Source organism: Sus scrofa, chromosome 13 (genome assembly GCF_054392235.1).
Source record: "Sus scrofa isolate SSC_HxYL_T2T_F1_AM1 chromosome 13, Sscrofa_HxYL_maternal_Yorkshire_Landrace_v2.0, whole genome shotgun sequence".
Lineage (NCBI taxonomy): Eukaryota > Metazoa > Chordata > Mammalia > Artiodactyla > Suidae > Sus > Sus scrofa.
The window spans coordinates 161,959,921-161,979,589 of NC_139395.1; the positions used below are offsets into that span (position 1 = coordinate 161,959,921).

The 19,669-nt window shown below is 40.5% G+C and overlaps 1 protein-coding gene and 1 long non-coding RNA gene across 3 annotated transcripts in view; one reads left to right on the top strand and one right to left on the bottom strand.

The window, feature by feature from the left end:
- Positions 1-19,669, top strand: part of CCDC80 (coiled-coil domain containing 80) — a 139,577-nt gene that overhangs the window by 26,528 nt on the left and 93,380 nt on the right. The window contains exons 5-8 of one of the 2 annotated variants that reach the window (XM_003132680.5): positions 624-772; positions 6,626-6,729; positions 9,382-9,462; positions 11,394-11,903. The exons of the other annotated variant lie outside the window; for it this stretch is intronic. Of the exons in view, the coding sequence (XP_003132728.2) occupies positions 624-772; positions 6,626-6,729; positions 9,382-9,462; positions 11,394-11,740 (681 nt within the window). The 3' untranslated portion in view covers positions 11,741-11,903. Of the gene's footprint in view, positions 1-623; positions 773-6,625; positions 6,730-9,381; positions 9,463-11,393; positions 11,904-19,669 lie in introns of those variants that run through there. 2 annotated transcript variants of the gene reach the window in all.
- On the bottom strand, positions 4,242-17,969 carry LOC146397736 (uncharacterized). The gene is made up of 2 exons (XR_014824845.1): positions 15,472-17,969; positions 4,242-4,800 (listed from the first exon to the last, which is right to left on the bottom strand). It is a non-coding gene; the product is annotated as an uncharacterized LOC146397736 (long non-coding RNA).

The following is a 19,669-nucleotide window of genomic DNA, read 5'->3' on the forward strand; positions in this document are numbered from 1 at the left end:
TATGTAGATTCCTGATGACCACAAAGCAGGCCTCCTTCTGGTGGAAAATTACCCTTATTACTCAGATCAGATGCTCTAACATGTGATTCCCCTTGGTTTCTTGTGTTGAGTACAGTGTTTCTGACTTTCTCTCCAGTTGTGTAGTGAACAGGAACCAGCTTTGTCCCAGAGGCAGGGAAGGGAGCCTAAGATATGTGTGGTGAGGCTTGGACATTTTCCAATAAAAAGAATGATGTTAAGGGAGTTTCCTGGTGGTCTAGTGGTTAGGGGATGTGAGCTTTCACCACCAAGGCTGGGGTTCAATCCCTGGTCTGGGAACTGAGATCCCACATCAAACTGCTGCCCGCCATAGGCTAAATAATAATAATAATAATAATAAAAACCAAAAAAACAGAGAAATGATGTTAAGAAGAAATCCTCATGGAAGTAAAAGTGGTTGTTTTGTGGGTGAGAACCTCAAAACATCAGCAGAGGTCCTACTGCAGGAGAGAGTTTATAAATCAATGAGCCCCCAGCCTGATTTCCCCAGAGCTCCCCTGAATTTTCTCAGGCTCCCTATCCTGTGGACAGTGGGAAAAAAAAACGCTTTATACGTTATATACTTCCTATTTTTTCTTCAACAGCAATATTATGAGGTGCCTATAGCCATGAAGTCCGTGTTTGATTTGATTGATACTTTCCAGTCCCGAATCAAAGACATGGAAAAGCAGAAGAAGGAGGGCATTGTTTGCAAGGAAGATAAGAAGCAGTCACTGGAGAACTTCCTATCCAGGTACATCACCTTTGCAGACCCCAAGGCGGCAGATGGGAGTGTGTCCTTAGTGAGCTAATGAAACCACAAAGAAATACAAAGCAGACACGCATGCCAAGTGACCTTCCCTGGTGAGAGGTCTGTCATGGTACTCTGGCCACTAGTCTTGTCCTCTTGGAAGTGGCTCTGGTTGTAAGGCTGGCTGGGGTCAGCGCCAAGCTTGAGTTTTGATTTGATAGCTTTGTTTCTGTTTTTGCTGCACTTGTGGCAGGTAGAAGTTCCAGGGCTGGGAATCAGACCTGAGCCACAGCAGCAACCAGAGCCACGGCAGTGACAACACTGGATCCTTAACCTGCTGTGCCATCAAGGAACTCCTTGGTGGCTTTGGATAGGTCTTTTCTCCCTTTTATGCTCCTTTTCGAGGGGCACAGATATAGAATTCTGACTTTTTATGGGGGTTAATTTATTCAGCTCATCAATTTAGAGGGCTCTGTATACAGTACTTTTATTTTACATTTTTATTGGGCCTCTTTTAGTTCCAATTAGGATTTGGAACACTGTGCTTCAGTTTCTGCTTTCTTCAACTCTTCAGAGATCAAAAATTCCACTAAGACCTGACAAGGAGAAAGCCTCTTGCCCCAGCTCCCTGATTGCTCAGAAAAGCATGGTTTATTGAAAACCATTGTAGAGAAACTCTGGTACATACACAAAAAAGGGTGTGGAAAAGAAATCAATTTTCTTCCCTTCTCTATCCCTTCCCCCATGTTGAATAAAAATTTTACGAATCTTTGGGACCTTAAGAGGTGCAAAGCTGAAGAAAATTTCACCCACAACATCAAGATTTCCGTGATTAGTAAATGGATAATCTGAATTCCTGTAGATTCAGGAGGCTTGGGTCTCTTGAGGGAGAACATCATGATGTATAAAATAGCATAGGACTTCACCATTCATCCAGGTTTTCAGCTTGCAGTTTCCTAGGTATGTTGCCCCTCTGTGTTTCAATCAACCTGCCTTAAAAAAATCTCTCACTCATGAGAATAACGATAGCAAGTAGTCTTACCTCCATCTCAGGGCTGCCATAATCATCTTTTGTGTGCTGACCTCTATGCCAAGCACTTCATATTCCCTTCAGAGTCAAATCTTCAGAACAGTCCCATGAACTAAGTACTGTAACTGTTGTTGATGTTATAAAGACATTTGGCCCTAATGGAGATTAAATAATTTTCTTTCATCACTGAGCTAGTTCAGTTCTAGAATTTAGTGTTCCCAGAATAATCTGGCTCCCAAAGTCCATGTTCTTAGTCTAACACTTTTTGAAAATATAAATGTGAATTTATTTTTAGTGTGAACCCAGAGGACCAGAGTTTGAAGTGAAGAAAGATACTCCTAAAACCACAGATTTCAGAGCTGAAACTAACCTGAGGTTCTTCCTTCATCCAAATTTTCAGGGCAGTGCAGATATCTGGAAAGGAGATAAAAGATGCACGTCTCCATAAGGACTCAAAGCAGTCTTCAGGCTGAGAAAGGGCTCTAGGGCTTTCCTGGGCAAATGGCTTCTTGTCCAGTCCTGGGGGCAGCAACTTCTAGTCCAAGGTCATCCTTGAACATGGCGTTGATTTAGAAGATTGATGATAAGAGCTTGTTCTTGCCCTTCAGGTATTTTTCCCCTCCCCCACCCTCCCCTTCCTTTCTCTTTACTTCTTTACCTTTCTCTCTACTTCTTTACCTTTCTCTCCTTTTTTTCAGACAGGAAAGATTCTTTAGAAGTTTGCTTTTGATTTTAACAATTAGTGTTAAATATATCCAAGTTATAAATTCAAGACCTTAGTTTTCTCTTAAACTTTTAAGTTAGGCTTTTAAATCTAATCATTCTCTTCATAATCTAGCAAATTTTAACTATCACTTTTAAAGAGCTTTGAATGTTTGGTCTCACTTATAAACAGTAATTAAACATCATTATGTCAAACAGCCATTTTACATTTAATATATTTCTTTCAATTGCTTGAAATAAGCAAACAAAGCTTTTCTGAGTAAAATGATCCATAAGTTTAATAAGTTAATCTTATAAATACAATGAATCTAAAGTTTTCTGAGCTGTTCCAATAATTGCCTATGCTTAGTAAGATTTCAACCTAAAACCATACATCTAAACCAATTACTCAATTACACTTTTAAGGTTATCATTTTATTAAGCCAAATTCTTTAGTTTTATAAGAACATAAATTAAAGAAAACCAGGATCCTTCTTACAAATGTATATTATTACCATGATTTTGATTCTTTGCAAACTTCCTCTTCTTAATTCTAAATCTTCCAGGACTGAAAGATGCATTCTTTCTGAACCAACTCGTTAAATTCAGAAACCCTGATTTTTAAAGCAGTTACCATCCAGTTCATTGATATTATTTATAACCAAGGATTTGGCCAGCCATGAGACCTGCAACTACAGACATTCTGAGGGATTATTCTCACCATTTCCAGATAGAATGTCTTTTTATAATCACAGCGTTATGGGTTTCAAAACTTGGAAGGGAGAGCTGACATTATCTCACTTTGTTCACTCACAAAGCTTGCAATGCTCATTCAAGTTGGTCACTGATTTGGATTTGCATTTTTGATGCTACATTTTGCATCTAAAGTCTTTTGAACTGCATAAGCATAGAGCCATATGATAATATGTAAATGTATCTTCCTTCTAATGTAAGAGCCTTATGGGCTTTTATATTTATTACTATTTCAGGAACATATATTTCTTATGGCTCTTCAGAATGGCATATGGTTATAATTTAGATGTCCTATAGCTATATATGACTTGTCACAATTCATGAAATCATTGTGCTGATAATTATCATAGATCATAAAAATTTAAATGAAATAGTGTATTACTAAAAGGCATGAGCAAGACAGCCCTGAAGTTGATTCCTGGTTTCTCCACTTATTAGCTGTGTGACCTTGGGATAATTGCTTTAATCTCTTTGGGCTTTAGTTTTTTCGTTTGCAAAATGGGAATAATAAGTTTATCTATTTTTAAGATTGTTATGAAAGGCAAATTCAATATTAAAGGTAATAACAGTCTAGAACCTAACACAAAGCAAGTCATCAATAAATGCTGGCTATTAGTAGCATTAGGACCAGTTATTCAGGTCCTAGTTAGAGAACTTTCTCATCAAAGTAGAGCTAAGAGGAGATTTAATAAATACCTTCAGAATTGAAACCTAGGCAAAGGGGACTAAAAAAAAAAATTTTTCCCCCTAAATAACAATTCTATAAATAAACTGGTGTCCAAATGGGAATTTTCCTTCAAATTTGCTGAGTTGTTGGTGGGTCTATACAGCCTGGTTTCAGCTGACCAAACTTTGAGCCCGTCTAGCCTTTAGCAACACTCATCTGGTTCAGGCTATAATTACCTTTCTCTGAGACAGAAGCCCCAAAGAGTGGGCGAATGCATACTAATTTGGGAGTGCCAGTTATGAGAAGCAAACACATGCATAGCTTGTAGAATTTTTATTTACTGACAAGCTTAAGTGTCAGAAAAACAATCTGTCCAAAATCAGTGTCTGGGTCACATTCACATCTCTTGTTACTTCCCATAGAAGGTGGTTCCTTTGGTGCTGTGAGCTGGGGCCCTCTATCTTACTGTGAAGGACTGTGGGATAAGAATCATTACTTAGGGGAAATGACCTTCTCTTGGTTGTGTCTGTGAAGGGAGTCTCCCACCCCATGCCTCTCCAATCCGACAGTATTCAGTGGTGCATACAGGTAAACAAGCCAAAATATACCTCACCCAAAATAGCTCCCTCCAGGATACCCCGTAGCCCTGTGTGGGGCCAGGAAGGCTGGCCTGGTGTGGGTGCTGGCTGGGGGGCCAGGGCTGGTCTGGCATGCTTCCTAAGGAAACAGGGAAAACACAGGAGACCGTTTCTGTGATCCGATGCAGTCGATGCTCTCTTTCCCAGGAAACCTCGGATGGTCACAGACTCTTCTCTCCCCTCCTTTGTGCCAAACATATTCATCTTCCTATTCTCAGTGGAGATTTCAGTTTTTCTTTCCCTTTGAAGGAAAACAAGCAGGGGAAGCTAATGTAATGTCACAGCAAGCAATTCTTGGCAAGCCTAGCTACAGGCGCCCATTCAGAGGTTGGATTTCATCAGACTATCATTTTCTCTCATTCACCCAAACCACTATTCCCCCAAGAGGCCATTTTCTTTGGGACTGAAAACTCTCATGTTCTCTCCGAGGCTAGAAGGGGCACAGGGAGAGAAACCATGAATAAAACCAACTGGCTTCCAGCTCGGTGAGTGCACTAACACCCCACCATCACCAGCACTGAAGGCAGAAAGCAAAACCCCTTCTCCAAGTGAAGGTGGAACTCGAGACAAAGGCACTCAGCTGGCCCTTGGGTTCACACCCTCTCTCCTTCACTTCCTCTTATGGGCCCTGACAGCACCAGCCAAGCATCGGCCCCTCTGAGTGGGGTGGACTAGGGAGAGAACTGAACCAGGGGTCAGAGAAATCTGTCTTTCGGTACCACCTCAGATTTGCTAGTTAGCAAGTTTTGTTATCTGTAAAGTGGGGAAAACAAGCCATACCCTCACTGAACTCTGGTGGGGAACAAATATTGTGTAGATGAAAGTGAGCTATAAAATGATGCATAAGAGTTCCCTGGTGGTCTAGTGGTTAAGGATCCAGCATTGTCACTGCTGTGGCTTGGGCCAGATCCCTGCCTGGGGAACTTTTGTATGTCCCAGGCTCAGCCATAAAAAGAAAAAAAAAATTTACACGCAAACATAAGGGTTAAATCGATTATCATATGGTATCATGGTAGATAATGTCCAAGGTCTGTTAGTGGAAATTATCCAACTGTAGGACAAAGTTTTCGATCTAGAAGCCTACAGATAAAGACATGGTCTGTATTCATGCCATCAAACAGATGACTTATATTGATGGTTCTTAGAGTTTAATTCTTATAACATCTCTTTGAATAGATGCTCTTTTTGATTCTAGAGATAAGGGGAAAAAATGTGACTTAGACAAATTGAGTGTGACATGCTCAAGGAAACCAAAAAGTAGCAGTGACAAAATGTGGACTCAGGTTTCTCAGCTACAAGACAAAAGCTCTTTCCCCTGCCCTACTGTGTTGGAGCTGTAAGAGCAGAAAAGTTTACTATATATATATATATTCTAAAATTCTATGGCTCTAGGTTTAGCTCACTTTTATTCCACAGAGGTACTCCATAAGTGGTGGTTCTTACCATCATTTTAGAACTAGTTTTTGCTTCTGGAAGAACCACTGGCTACTGAGAAAAGTACATAGGGCTTTGTTTTCCCAGGAACCCTCCTTGACCCTCTGAGACACTTTCCCATTTTCTTTCTTCCTGTCACTGTCATCTACTTACAATTCAATTCTTTTTTGTTGTTGTTGTTGCTGCTATTTCCTGTCCTTATATTCATTTCTTGACTCCCCGACTCCCTGCCAAACCCTAGGGAACTCTACCAGAACTTGAGTTTCCTTCAGTTCTCTTCTGATTCCCTTATTTCTGCTAATATAATTTACTGTACAATATAGGCCAGTTTTCATTGCATCTGAGAGCTTCATCTCTCCCTGAATGACCTCATCAGGCATGGTGACCAGACTCATGCCTGACACATTATGCAAATGCCACCCTACCAGACTGTGAAGTTACAAGAGAAAAAGTACAAGAAATGTGGTAATGCAGCTTAATATCAGGCTTTGAGAAGCTATGACATATTTCTAAGGGCAACTGTTTTTTTATTCTGGGCCCAGGAAAAAAAATGACAGCCAAAGTTACTCTGCTTTTCCATAGTGGCATCTATTGTTTGAAGCAGTAATTGTAGCTTTCTGCCTCTTTTCCAGGTTCCGATGGAGGAGGCGGTTGCTGGTGATCTCCGCTCCTAATGATGAAGACTGGGCCTATTCACAGCAGCTCTCTGCCCTCAGTGGTCAGGCATGCAATTTTGGTGAGTGGGAAGCCTCGTCATCACTGCTTTCCCGTACCACTCTCTTCCCGGTCAGTTCTAAAGTGGGACATAGAGGCTTAGGTCATCCAAATATTCCCCAGGCCAGACTGTAGATTCCCAGACTCTTACTCAGTTATATTGAGTAGAAAGTTGCTTTCAGACTGGAGCCTTAGTCAACTGGAGTCTGTTTCTCTTTTCTCTCAATATTCTTCCCTCTCAGGTTCTTTACTGAAGCATTTGAAAATACCTGCTGCTTTACCTTTAGTGATCTGTATTAAGTGTATTGTTTGCTTTTAAAAAACATATCTCAAGACCATAAAACTCAACTATCATCATTTACTTAGGTAATACTTAGGTACCAACACTGAGTACTTCTCCATAGATTAAATGTCTTTTGTAAAACACAAATGTTTTTGGGAATTAATGTATGAATTAAAGCATACTATACTATATTGCCACTCCCTTAGAAAGGATTTTGATCTACAACTGGACACCAAAAAGACAGAAAGATCTGTTAAAAAAACAAAAAAGAAAACAACAAAAACTTATATTTGAAGACAAACCATTCAAAGAGAAACATAGTTTATTATTACTATTATTATTTGTAATGAATTACTCAGTGTTTTGTAAATGCTTTCCTTACCAAACATTATTATCCTAGTGGACTGAAAGAGCTAATATTATTTTGAATATGGACATATGGAAAGGAATGCAAATACACAGAACTTATTACCAAGTTCAGTGGTGAACCAAAGAGACAATGGCAAATTTCAAAAGTGGAAATCACAACTGAAATTTAATTTAATTTAAGAAACACCTCTGCAGAGGAAGAATTTTGAGAGAGTTATTAGAAGAGAGATAAAGTAGCTAGGGGTCACAGATTTAAAAAATCATAATTAGAACCTAGGTAAAGCACGATTATTTTGATGCCTTTATTAGGGAGAAGAATCATTTACTAGTTTTAAAGCTGTGTTTGACCTATAAAAGGTAGGGGAGTGGGTATAAATTTTGTAAAGTATTAACAGGGCCAGGGCCCTTGTTATGACCCAGTATCTGTAAATTATAAATACGTTTCAAGTTTTTTTTTTGTTGTTGTTTTTTGTTTTGTTTTGTTTTTTTTTTGGCTTTTTAGGGTTGCACTTGCAACATATGGAAGTTCCCAGGCTAAGGGGTGAATCAGACCTGCAGGTGCCAGCCTACACTAGAGCAACAGCAACCCCAGATCCCGGACCCACTGAGCAAGGCCAGGGATTGAACCCGCATCCTCATGTATATTAGTTGGATTCATTTCCACTGCGCCACGGCAGGAACTCCCAATGCATTTCAATTTTAAGGTGTGAAATAATAACTCAAAGGAAGGCAGGAAAACAAGCTCATAACAGAAGAACAATTAGAAAATTTGTGAGTTTTTATTTACACTCCTATCATGAAAGTTAATGCTTTAAGAATTTATATCAACATACGTAAGATTTGATTGTGCCAGTGTTAAGAATAATTTATTTATAGCCACAAATAGTGCTGGTTAAGATGGAAGTTCTTAGAGCAGTTAATAACCCTTCACAGTAAGAGTCAATAAAATCATGGTTTGTTAATTTTCCAAAGATGTCTTTGCAGTAGCTATTAAGTGGAGTTTAATCTTGAATCTCTGCACACAGACCCTAAGTTAAAACTCTTGTAATAGACAGGAAATGTGAACAGGAATAACTAAATTCATGATCTTCTCTTTTGAAAACGTGACTCAACAACATGTAGAACAAAAAAATGCTTCACTTCTCTGGGAGAAGATAAAGGGCACAGCATTGGTTTGGAAGAGCATTTTGCCTGGATTTCAGCTCTTCCTTAAAAGAGCCCTTCATGGTGGCTTTCAATTTTCTCCCCTGGACAACACCCTCAACATTCATCTGTAGTAGTTCCAAGTTACTACTGTCCCTAGGCTCGGATTTTGTCCAAAACCATGAAATCTTGATAGGATGAACTGACAGCCCCCCTGTAACTTCTGTGTTCTTTCTCCTGAATCTTGTTATGCGTGCTTCATCTTCAAAAGAATTCCAACAAGCTACCAAGGCATGACCTTCTCTCCTTTCCTGAAACTTTAGCTGAGGGTGGGAAGCAAGCTGTCCCTGCCTAAGCACTGCCCCTTTGAGTCATCCAAATAAGTGATGAGAACCCACCCTTTAAGCTGACAAACTTTTGTGTGGGGAAGCCAAAAGGATTTCTTAAACAATCACAATGGCTGGGGTATGTAGTCTTTTCTTTGAGAGAAAGTTAAATTCTCCACATAAGCTGTTAATACTTTGGGCATGATTTTTTTTCTAGAATGCTAATTGGCTTAGATCTCAGCTATTTTACAGTTCCAATGGTTTTGTTTTTGTTTTGTCATTTAGTAGGGTGAGAATCACAGTTTAAGAGCAAGTTCTTTTTCAATCTATAAAAACAAAACAAAACTACATCTGACCCTATTGCTAATCCTAAAATCTGTAATTGGTCTTTTTCAAGGTTTTTAAGTAAATACTTTTCTTAAGGAAAAACTTTATCAAGTGAATTATTTCACCTAATCAGATTATGTACTACATTCTTTTTAAACTTACAGACATCCAGTCTTCGGAAGTGAAAGAAGACTTATGGATTCTATGGCTTTCTTTTTTCTCCTAGGTCTGCGCCACATAACCATACTGAAGCTTTTAGGTGTCGGAGAGGAAGTAGGGGGAGTTTTAGAACTGTTCCCGATTAATGGTAAAGTGTTGTTACTTTAAAACAGTATAAATCACTGATAAGTTCAGTTAAATTATATTAAGCTGCATGTAAGCAGTGGGTGTACCCCTCACATGAAGAAAGTTCACTAAACCCTCCCTTCTCATGTATTTGCCTGTGTGTGTGTGTGTGTGTGTGTGTGTGTGTGTGTGTGTGTGTGAGAGAACAGCATGCATGTAGAAGGGGAAGGGGAGCACAGGCGCTAATATTATTTTTTAATGAAAAATTATTCCTAAATGATGGCAAAAATATCCGTTTTCTTAACTAATATATGTAATTCTTTTTTGTATGGGACATTATTGGTTTATAAGCATTTTCATCTATGTTTATCTCATTTATTTATTTATTTTTATTTTTATTTTTGTCTTTTTGCCTTTTCTAGGGCTACTCCTGCAGCATATGGAGGTTCCCAGGCTAGGGGTCAAAATCAGAGCCGTAGCCTACACCACAGCAACAGCAAGGCCAGATCCAAAATGTTACTCCTGTAACATTTTTAAAAAATGTTCCCGTTGTGGCCCAGTGGTTAACGAATCCAACTAGGAACCATGAGGTTTTGGGTTCGATCCCTGGCCTCGCTCAGTGAGTTAAGGATCCAGCGTTGCCATGAGCTGTGGTGGAGGTTGCAGACGTGGCTCGGATCCCGAGTTGCTGTGGTTCTGGCGTAGGCCAGCAGCTACAGCTCTGATTAGACCCCTAGCCTGGGAACCTCCATATGCTGCAGGAGTGGCTCTAGAAAAGGCAAAAAGACAAAAAGACCAAAAAAAAAAAAAAAAAAAAAATCGCTGGCACAAACGCTGGACAGAGCAGATGCCCAGAAAATGTCAGCACCCTTCCCCAGTTCCCTTTCTTCTTTTCACTAATCATAATAGTTTAAATACACTCATCTAGCTCTTAGGTAATTGGCATTTTTCACCTTTGGCAATGAAATAAGATTTTTGTTATAAAGATAACAGAAACAAAAGGAAAACTTGTAATTGCCAAGAAGAAACTAAGCTAACTGGATATAAACTTACAAACAATCCAATCTTCGTTAGTGACAGATTTTAAAGAAGTTGATCTTGCCAGGATTAAATGAAGGGACTTGCCATATATATATATATATATAAAGTGTGTGTGTGTGTATGTGTGTATTTAGTTGTTTGTGGGTTTTTGTTTTTTTTTTTCCAGGGCTGCACTTGCGGCGTATGGAAGTTCCTAGGCTAGGGGTTGAATGGAAGCTGCAGCTGCTGGCCTATACCAGAGCCACAGCAACGGCAGATCGGAGCCACATCTACAACTATGCCGTAGCTCTTGGCAATGCATCCTTAACCCACTGGGTGAGACCAGGGATCGAACTAGCATCCTCATGGATGCTAGTCGGGTTTGTAACTGGCTGAGCCACAATAGGAACTCCCAGGACTGGCTTTATATTTTGTAGCACTCCTATAAAGAGACGTCATGTGCCCTGAAGTTTGACAGTAATAAGGTTGCAGAATAGCAGGGATATTTCATTTCTAGTAGAAAAATCAGCAAACTTTCCTTTTTTTTTTTCTTTTTAGGGCAACAGTTGTGGCATATGGAGGCTTCCAGGCCAGGGGTCTAATCGAAGCTACAGGCTGTCAGCTGATGCCAGAGCCACAGCAATGCCAGATCTGAGCCATGTCTTCAATCTACACCACAACTCATGGCAATCCCGGATCCTTAACCCACTGAGCGAGGCCAGGGATCGCAACCTCATGGTTCACTAGTCAGATTCGTTTCCACTGCACCATGATGCGAACTCCGCCAAACTTCTTTAATTAGATTTTTGAGCTAAAGAGAACAGAGTCCTGGGTCCTCTCTTTATTCTCACAGTGATTTTTTTTTTCTCACTCTGATGCTTTGCTGAGTGTTGCTTCTTTAATCCACTAACAATTTTTCTAATCCTATTCTAGGGAGCTCTGTTGTGGAGCGAGAAGACGTACCAGCCCATTTGGTGAAAGACATACGTAACTATTTTCAAGTGAGCCCAGAGTACTTCTCCATGCTTCTAGTTGGAAAAGATGGAAATGTGAAATCCTGGTATCCTTCTCCAATGTGGTCCATGGTGATTGTATACGATTTAATTGATTCAATGCAACTCCGGAGGCAAGAAATGGCCATTCAGCAGTCACTGGGGATGCGCTGCCCAGAAGATGAGTATGCAGGCTATGGTTACCATAGTTACCATCAAGGATACCAGGATGGTTACCAGGATGACTACCGTCATCATGAGAGTTACCACCATGGATACCCTTACTGAACAGAAACATGTAACCTTACCCCCAGCCAATTTTCCTTGCAGCTGTTAAAGCCACATGTGGCCAGCTATGTAAAGGAAAGTTCTTCCACACTGCCTACATTCCCTGCCTTTTTCTTTCAGTGTTCTTCCAAGATGAAATAAATAGCAAACTTTTGCCTATTGATAAGTTTTTATTGAAGCCTTTAATCATAAAGACTTTTAAAAGAATTGTTTCTCTAACTGAAGGGGATCTGCTGCTGAATAATGGTAATGAAAATGGATATTTTCCTTTTCTTAATATGGTGGCCATGATTTGGAATACAAAATTCTATAGACTATATCTCTCTTTTACTTTTTTTTTTTTTTTTTTGTCTTTTTGCCTTTTCTAGAGCCACTCCTGCAGCATATGGAGGTTCCCAGGCTAGGGGTCTAATGGGAGCTGTAGCTGCCAGCCTACACCACAGCCACATGGGATCTGAGCCGCGTCTGTGACCTACACCACAGCTCACGGCAATGCCGGATCCTTAACCCACTGATTGAGGCCAGGGATCGAACCCAAAACCTCATGGTTCCTAGTCAGATTCGTTAACCACTGCGCCACGATGGGAACTCCTCTTTTACTTTTTTTTTAGTATGAAGTGGTAAGTGAAATCTATGATGGTTAAAGAAAATTAATGATCACAGCACAGATGTTTCAGGTGAACATCTGAGCAGATGGAACAGACAGAGCAGATAGTTTTTTAACCCTTTTTTTCTATATATTTTTTTTCTTTTCTCTTTTTCTGCCACAACCATGGCATATGGAAGTTCCAGGCCAGGGATCAAATCCAAGCTGCAGCAGTGACCTACATTACAGCTGAGGCTATGCTGGATCCTTAGCCCACTGTGCCAGGCTGGGGATTGAATTGGTGCTGCCACAGGGACAAGCTGGATCATTAACCCACTGCCCCACAGTGGGAACTCTTTAACTCTTTTTGAAATGCCAGTCTAAAAATGATTAAGATGGCTCTGCTTTATACTGTGTTTCCTTCCTGACGCTTGATACCACAGGAGTCCAGTGACATTGGCTACCAAAGCCAAAGAAGTACTAAACTCAGCTTTGTTATCTTAGCCACTTCCTGCCCTGTTGCTGTTACCTTTAGTGTCTTTTCAGGGAAAAGGAACACTTACATCACCACTGGAATCCGGCTTTGCAACTTTCAGAGTTCTCTCAGGTACCTGGAATGCCCTGTATGGGAAACCTTGACTCTTAACACTTGACTCCTTCTACTTATCTGCTAATGGGCCCATGGCCACACTGGTACCTTGTAAAATAAAATTACAAAGAAGGAGTTATTTCCAGGGGTTTTTTATGTTTTCAAAGGAAAATGTTACTAAATTACAGTGGTAACATGGTAACTGGAATGAAAAATATAATACTTATCTTTGAAATAGAGCATTGATTTTTTACATGTGGCATGTAAGTATTCTCCCTTCCTCCCTCTTTCCCTTCTTTCTGTCCTACTTTTCTTTTTTACAGCAAACAATGGCCAAATAATGTTACCAACTAATATGTATGAAATTGTCCTCAGGCCTCCCTGGCATTCAGCATCCTGATGGTGCCAGCCTCTGTCAGTAATGGGGATGCTTATTTTTTGTCACTGTTACTAACTCATTCTCTAGAGAATCTTCATATTGGTTATTAACTCTAGTGAGCACAGATATTAATAACTGCATTCAAACCACATGTACTACCAGCATTTGTCTGTGCTTATATGCACAGATGTGACTTTCCATCATCTGAATATTGTTATAATTACAGTAAAAGTGGAATCTGTACCTCAAGGAACTTCAGGAATCACTTGTTTTGCCCCTTTTTCTCCATGAAGACGATTCATTCTTACCTGCTTTTCAGGAAACTGAGGTCCTGAAAGTTGTGACTGCAGAAACAGTTTTCTTATTGTATCAATTATGCTCCCATTGCACCCCTTCCCCATGGTGGAGAGCTTTCCTCCTCTCACCCATAGAGTCTGTACCAGCCACTTGAGGAGTGCAGGTGCAAGAACCAGGTGGATATGCATTGCTCTTAAATTTTTCTCAAGGTGAGGCACAGCTTAAAATAGCCAATAACAATGAATTTGTTTATGATTGCTTCGGAATCATGTAGGGACAATTTCTAAGTAAGAGGCTCAAATTGTCTCAATTTCAGAAACTATAATAATATGGGAGTTTCCCTTCCCAAGGAAACTAATTAGATAAGAATAATAGAAAATTTATTTACAAAATAATAATAATAAGTTTCTAGCTCCTGCACACCCAAAGAAAGACAATACCTTTTCATAACCTGAAATTACTTTTTCAAGCTGCCTTCTGGTTTCACTGACACTGAGATGACTGTTACCAGTACATCTGAACACTCCTTTCTCTAACGAGTGGGTGGAGAAGTCATGGATAAACATTTGAGGTTCTGCAGAATAAGCCATAAGTCAGTAAAGGGGAACATTCGGAGGAAGATGCGATTAGTAAATGTCCTCAAATTCTATCATCTGGAAAAATACAGAATAAATCTCAGCAAATGGAAAGATTGAATTAGGTAACCTGAATCTGTCTTCTAGGGGTATAATCAGGTATTTGGAAGTCTGGGTATTGTTTTTTCTTTAAAAGCACTTCTTTCCAGGAGTTCCTGCTGTGACACAGCAGGAATGAATCCGACTAGTAACTATGAGATTGCAGGTTCAATCCCTGGCCTTGCTCAGTGGGTTAAGCATCTGGCACTGCCATGAGCTGTGATGTAGGTCACAGACGAGGCTTGGATCCTGCATTGCTGTGGCTGTGGCTGTGGCTGGCAGCTACAGCTCCCATTTGACCCCTAGCCTGGGAACCTCCATATGCTGCCAGTGAGGCCCTAAAAAGAAAAAAAAAAAAAAAAAAAAAAAGAAAAGAAAAGAAAAAGAAAAAGCACTTCTTCCCCCCAAACAGAAACAACAACAAAAGGACAAAGGTAAGAAACAAACAAAATATAGCGTTTTGAGGATTATCGAATTATGGTATTTAGAAAGAAAAGCATCCAGTTGAGTTAGAGAAATATGAAACACTAAAAAAGACAGCCTCACCAAATTTGCTGGTTGTCACAACTCCCTTCTGTGAATTTCCAAGAATTGTTTTTCACCAGAGAAATCCCAGGGCTCTAAGGTGAATATTAATACAGGAGGGAGATCTTAATGCTGCTATAGAGGCTGGTGGCCCAGACAAAGCAGAGTCAGTGGAGCCCGTGGGTCTCATCTTCTGGAGTGTAGTTAATAATAAAGCTCACACCTTCTCAACATTTAATAGCCTTGAGGATAAAACAGCTCAAGGCCAGGGCGAATGATGGCCTCAGCCGACCCTGACTGATGATCCAGTACTCAGCCCTGGAGAGTCCAGAAAAAAAGAGATGCCTCTTGAAAAGAACCTCTGTCCTTTCTCTGCCACCACTAATTCCCCTTTCCCTGCTGAGGAATCCTTTCTGTTTCATGGCTGCTCTGTACTTAATGGTTTGGGGTATGCAGACAGAGGGTATGGTGGTGAGTACTCCTTATTTCAGGTGAAGCTCAGTTAAAATGCTAACTACTTCTTTCAGTCCTCTCAGAGTTGGTGCTAAGTTCTCAATATCAGACTAAATGTCATAGTTTTAACGTGTTATGAAGAACTTAAGAATTGAATTGGGGTGGTGCTTCCTGATGTCTCAGCCATCATAGTGATGCTATCACCCGGGGATGCCTGGGGTCACTAACCTGGCCTGTACCACTTTGTGGCAGTCCCTGCAGACATTTCCCAAATAGGAGTCGATGTTGTTGGCTGGATGGGCCCTTGTGGTTCTTATTATGATCACAAAATGCACTTCAGCAATTACCATGTTGATGAAAAATTAATCAATAGCCGATCTAAGAAAGAAATGGAAATTTTATTTGAACCAAAGTGAGGATTATAACCTGGGAGAGAAAGCTCTGAGGACTGTTTTGCTGGTTAGAGGGTCAAGGCATGGTTTATATAAATTTTTGAGACAAAGCATTTTATGTCAAATGACTTATTATTGACAGTTAACAGATCTACACTTACAAAGTGAGTAGTGGGTCATAGCTCATAGTGGGGCCTCTTACAAGATTAAAAAGGAAGGTTATCTCCTAAGGACGTCTGGATAATGTGGATGCACAATACACACTAAAGGGGAGAGAGGAGGCCCAAGCGACAAAGGAAAATTTTTAAATTTTCTCATCTTGCCATAAAAAATACAAGTTTTATGTCATCAACCATCAGGAACTTTTGTAAAAAAAAAAAAAAAACAAGATTTATCACTCACAGGTCCTGGAGGATACACACTGCTCAAGGTTGCAGGTAGAGAGAGAGTACAGACCTGGGGTTCTGCCTGTACTGGGGTTGAGGGTGGGGTGACTAAGGTTTCACAGGTTTACTCTTTATTGGTGAATTTAAAACATAAGACTGGGAATTAAAGCACAAGAAGAGAAAAGTGGAGTCACTCAAGTGGCCAGTTGTCTAGGTCACCCGGGGCTTTCCAACAGGGGACTTCAATGAGTCTCCTGGATCTTTAGGTAGCTGTGTAGCTGGCAACATGTTTATTCCAGATGGATGTCTTTGAAATGGATGGCTTGATAATCAAAAGCTTAATGTTAACCATTTACATTACAGTCAAAAAACTAATTGTCAGGCCCTTACACTAAGGATGGTGAGGGTTAAAGGGCCAGTTGTAACAGAATTCAATGGGTGTTTTAAAAAGACCACTGGACTTGGAAAAACTACTGATCCTTGCCCTGACCCGAGATGAGTCACTTTACCTCTGGGACTGTTTCTCATCTCCAAATGAGAAAGTGGGACTAGAAATTCAAGTTTCCTCTAATTCTGTGATATTTATGAATCTGTCTTGGCCTTTAGGAAATGGAATGCTAGGCTCAGAGATTTCTTATGATCCAATCAATGCCAAATTCTCCAGACTTCGTAGTTCAGAATCCAGTTCCAAGTTTTTATGGGAATGGGGAAAGGTATTAAGCAACTTCATTGCATCCTTCCCAACAGTGTGCACTGCCACGGCCGAGATCCAAAGGGGTCATCACCTCTAATACTCAGAAACCCTCATCATCATTATCCTTAACAGCCAGGCTGGAGCTTCCAAGGAACACAGGCTGGCAAGGACTATGAGCTTCCTGAACTTTTCTGGAGTCCCTTCAACAGGGCATACGCTTGTGCTTAAACATGAATTTCCTTATTTGGGGACCACATGCATCACCTGAAGCTTGGAAAACTGGACCATCCCTGGGCAGACTCCAGAGACGTTAAATATTAGTACTTCCTTCTAGAAAGTGAAAGAATGGTCCTCCATCCTCCAATCCATGAGTTGATATATGTTGGACTTCCCCTGTAGCTCACATCATGGGTTGATACTTGTGCCAAAGAGGCAGGGTGAAAGAGTGGGTGATTTTAAATAGCTGAAACAGGCCTTGTGCAAGAATTTCTTTGGTTTCCCTTATCTCCCATAAGCATCCCTTTCCTTCCTCCTCGCTCTTTCCTCTTTTCCCAGGCTCCTCTCTCATGAATCATTCTGGCTCACAGATGGCTGCAACTGATTCCATGTAACTGAGAGGCTAAAGGTGCCATCCTTTCCAAGGACATCTGCAATGCAAAAGGAGATCCTTGGAGGGTGGTAGAGAACAGCTTGGCAAAACATTTCTGAAAGATTGTTAATCTATGGAAGCTAGCCTCACTTTGCTTCTCAAAAAGTTTAGAGAAAGAGTAAATTCTTCCTGTGGACTTCACCATCATTCCGTTGGTCTCTCTTAGTGCTCTTTTCTATCTTTGGCTTGCTTCTTGTCGTGAACAGTCTTTAGAAAGCCATATTAGAAGAGGGTAGACAGAAGCAGGAATATACTCAAATTTGGCAAGACGATCAGGAATAGCTGAAAACCTTGATGTGGGCAGAGAACCATCTAACCATTCCAGTTATTAATCCAAGATACTCATTTTTAGGTTATATTCAACTTATATGATGATTCAAACATTTATTGTATTTATATTGTTTTTCTATGTACTCTGCTAGAAACTAGGGATACAAAACTGAAAAGATATCTCTCAGTACAGATGAGTAGACAACAGCCATGTACACAGTTAATGGTAAGTTATATATAATCAGTGATGGGTCCTTACTGGGGGGGGGGGGCGGATAGGAGGAAGGGACCAGGGAGAGATAAGTGGTGAGTCCTTCAAACTTTTGGAGGCTCCACATTATTTAAGCAAGTACCTCATACTGACTCCATTGTCATCATGGTCAATGGCTTTTGGATACGCACAGTACAGGTGCTGCGCCTCCTGGGAACTTCTCTCCCAGATTTAAGAAGTTGTCTGGATGTCCACAGAAAGATGGTGGTACTAAAATTAATTCATTCATAAAAACTACCCCCTCCCTGAAATAAACCAAAATGAACATTAAGTAGTGAACTGATAGAAGAAAACTTCTATCAAGATTGAAACTAGGGAATAACCTTAATCTTAGAGCATGAACTTCTGAGTAACATGTACCAATTGACAGTATTGCCCAAGCAAGGATCAGCTATACATATGGAGGATGGAGTTGGTTTACAGCTAGATTGGAAAAGCTCTTTTTTTGTCTGGGGACATGGTAGTGTCTGCTTCTCAACTCTTGGCCAAGTATAGGCCGTGGGATTTATGATGTGCTCTTTAAAGTTTAAAACTACCCTGGGGATCCCCAGGGTTAATTTCTTTAATGATGGTTTCCAATTGGCCTAATAGATTACATAAACCTGGCTGATTGCATGGCCAGAGAGGCATAAAAATTCTACTCTGAGCTCCCCCAAAGTCAAGATTTTCCTGCCACAGATACTGGTAGTTCCAGCTGGAAACAGTGCGGTCTCTGTGTAAGAAGGACCCTGGGGAGCTTAGGCATGGCTCCCTCTCGGACCCCCAATGTCTACACTCTTCTTTTCTTGGTGCACCACATCTTTTGTCTTAAATAAGTCTTTCTTTTGGGGGGGGGTCTTTTTAGGGCCACACCCACAGCATATGGAGGTTCTCAGGCTAGGGGTCCAATCAGAGCTGAAGCTGCTGATCTGCACCACAGCCACAGGAACAGCAGATCTTTAACCCACTGAGCAAGGCCAGGGATCGAACTTGTGTCTCATGGATACTAGTCTGATTAGTTTCCGCTTAGCCACGACAGGAGCACCAATAAAAGTCTTATGTGAGTGTGTTCTGTGGATTCTGGTGAGTCCTTTCAAATCTACAAACATACAAAATCTTTGCAGCAGGTCAACATGTGTAAATTTTACATATCAAAGTTTACAAAGTATTAAATATTAAAATATTTTATTAGTGTGTTAAATGTATGTAATACATTAAGCATAAGAATATATAAACTACTATATAAGAATTCTGGTAGCAAATTTCACAACTGTAGAGAAAGCTCATGTATTGCTTTCAAAGCACTTCACTTAGCCTGACTTATTACCAAAGCAGGGGGCTCAGTCTCAAATGGAGGGACAAAGCAAAACAAGTGATATCCCCTCCTCACAAGCAGGAGACACCCTGGGGTATCTTTATAGAACTGACTCTCAAAGCAGGAGTTTCAACCAAGAGGAAAAATACACACCCAGGAAATTACACTTCATCGTGATTTGCTGTGGTCCTGCTTCCGCTCCATCTTCTTGAAGCAGCTTCTAGTCTTTAGCAGAACTTCAAAGATGGCATTTAGGGTCCAGCTAAAGAGCAACTGGGGAAGGAAGGTTTTACCTACAACACTTTGTGACAAATATTGGGCCTGATGAGAATGTTAAACTTTGTTTAAAGATGAGTACACAGGAGTTCCTGTCATGGCTCAGTGGTTAATGAATCTGACTAGGAATCATGAGGTTTCGGGTTCGACCCCTGGCCTTGCTCAGTGGGTTAAGGATCTGGCATTACCATGAG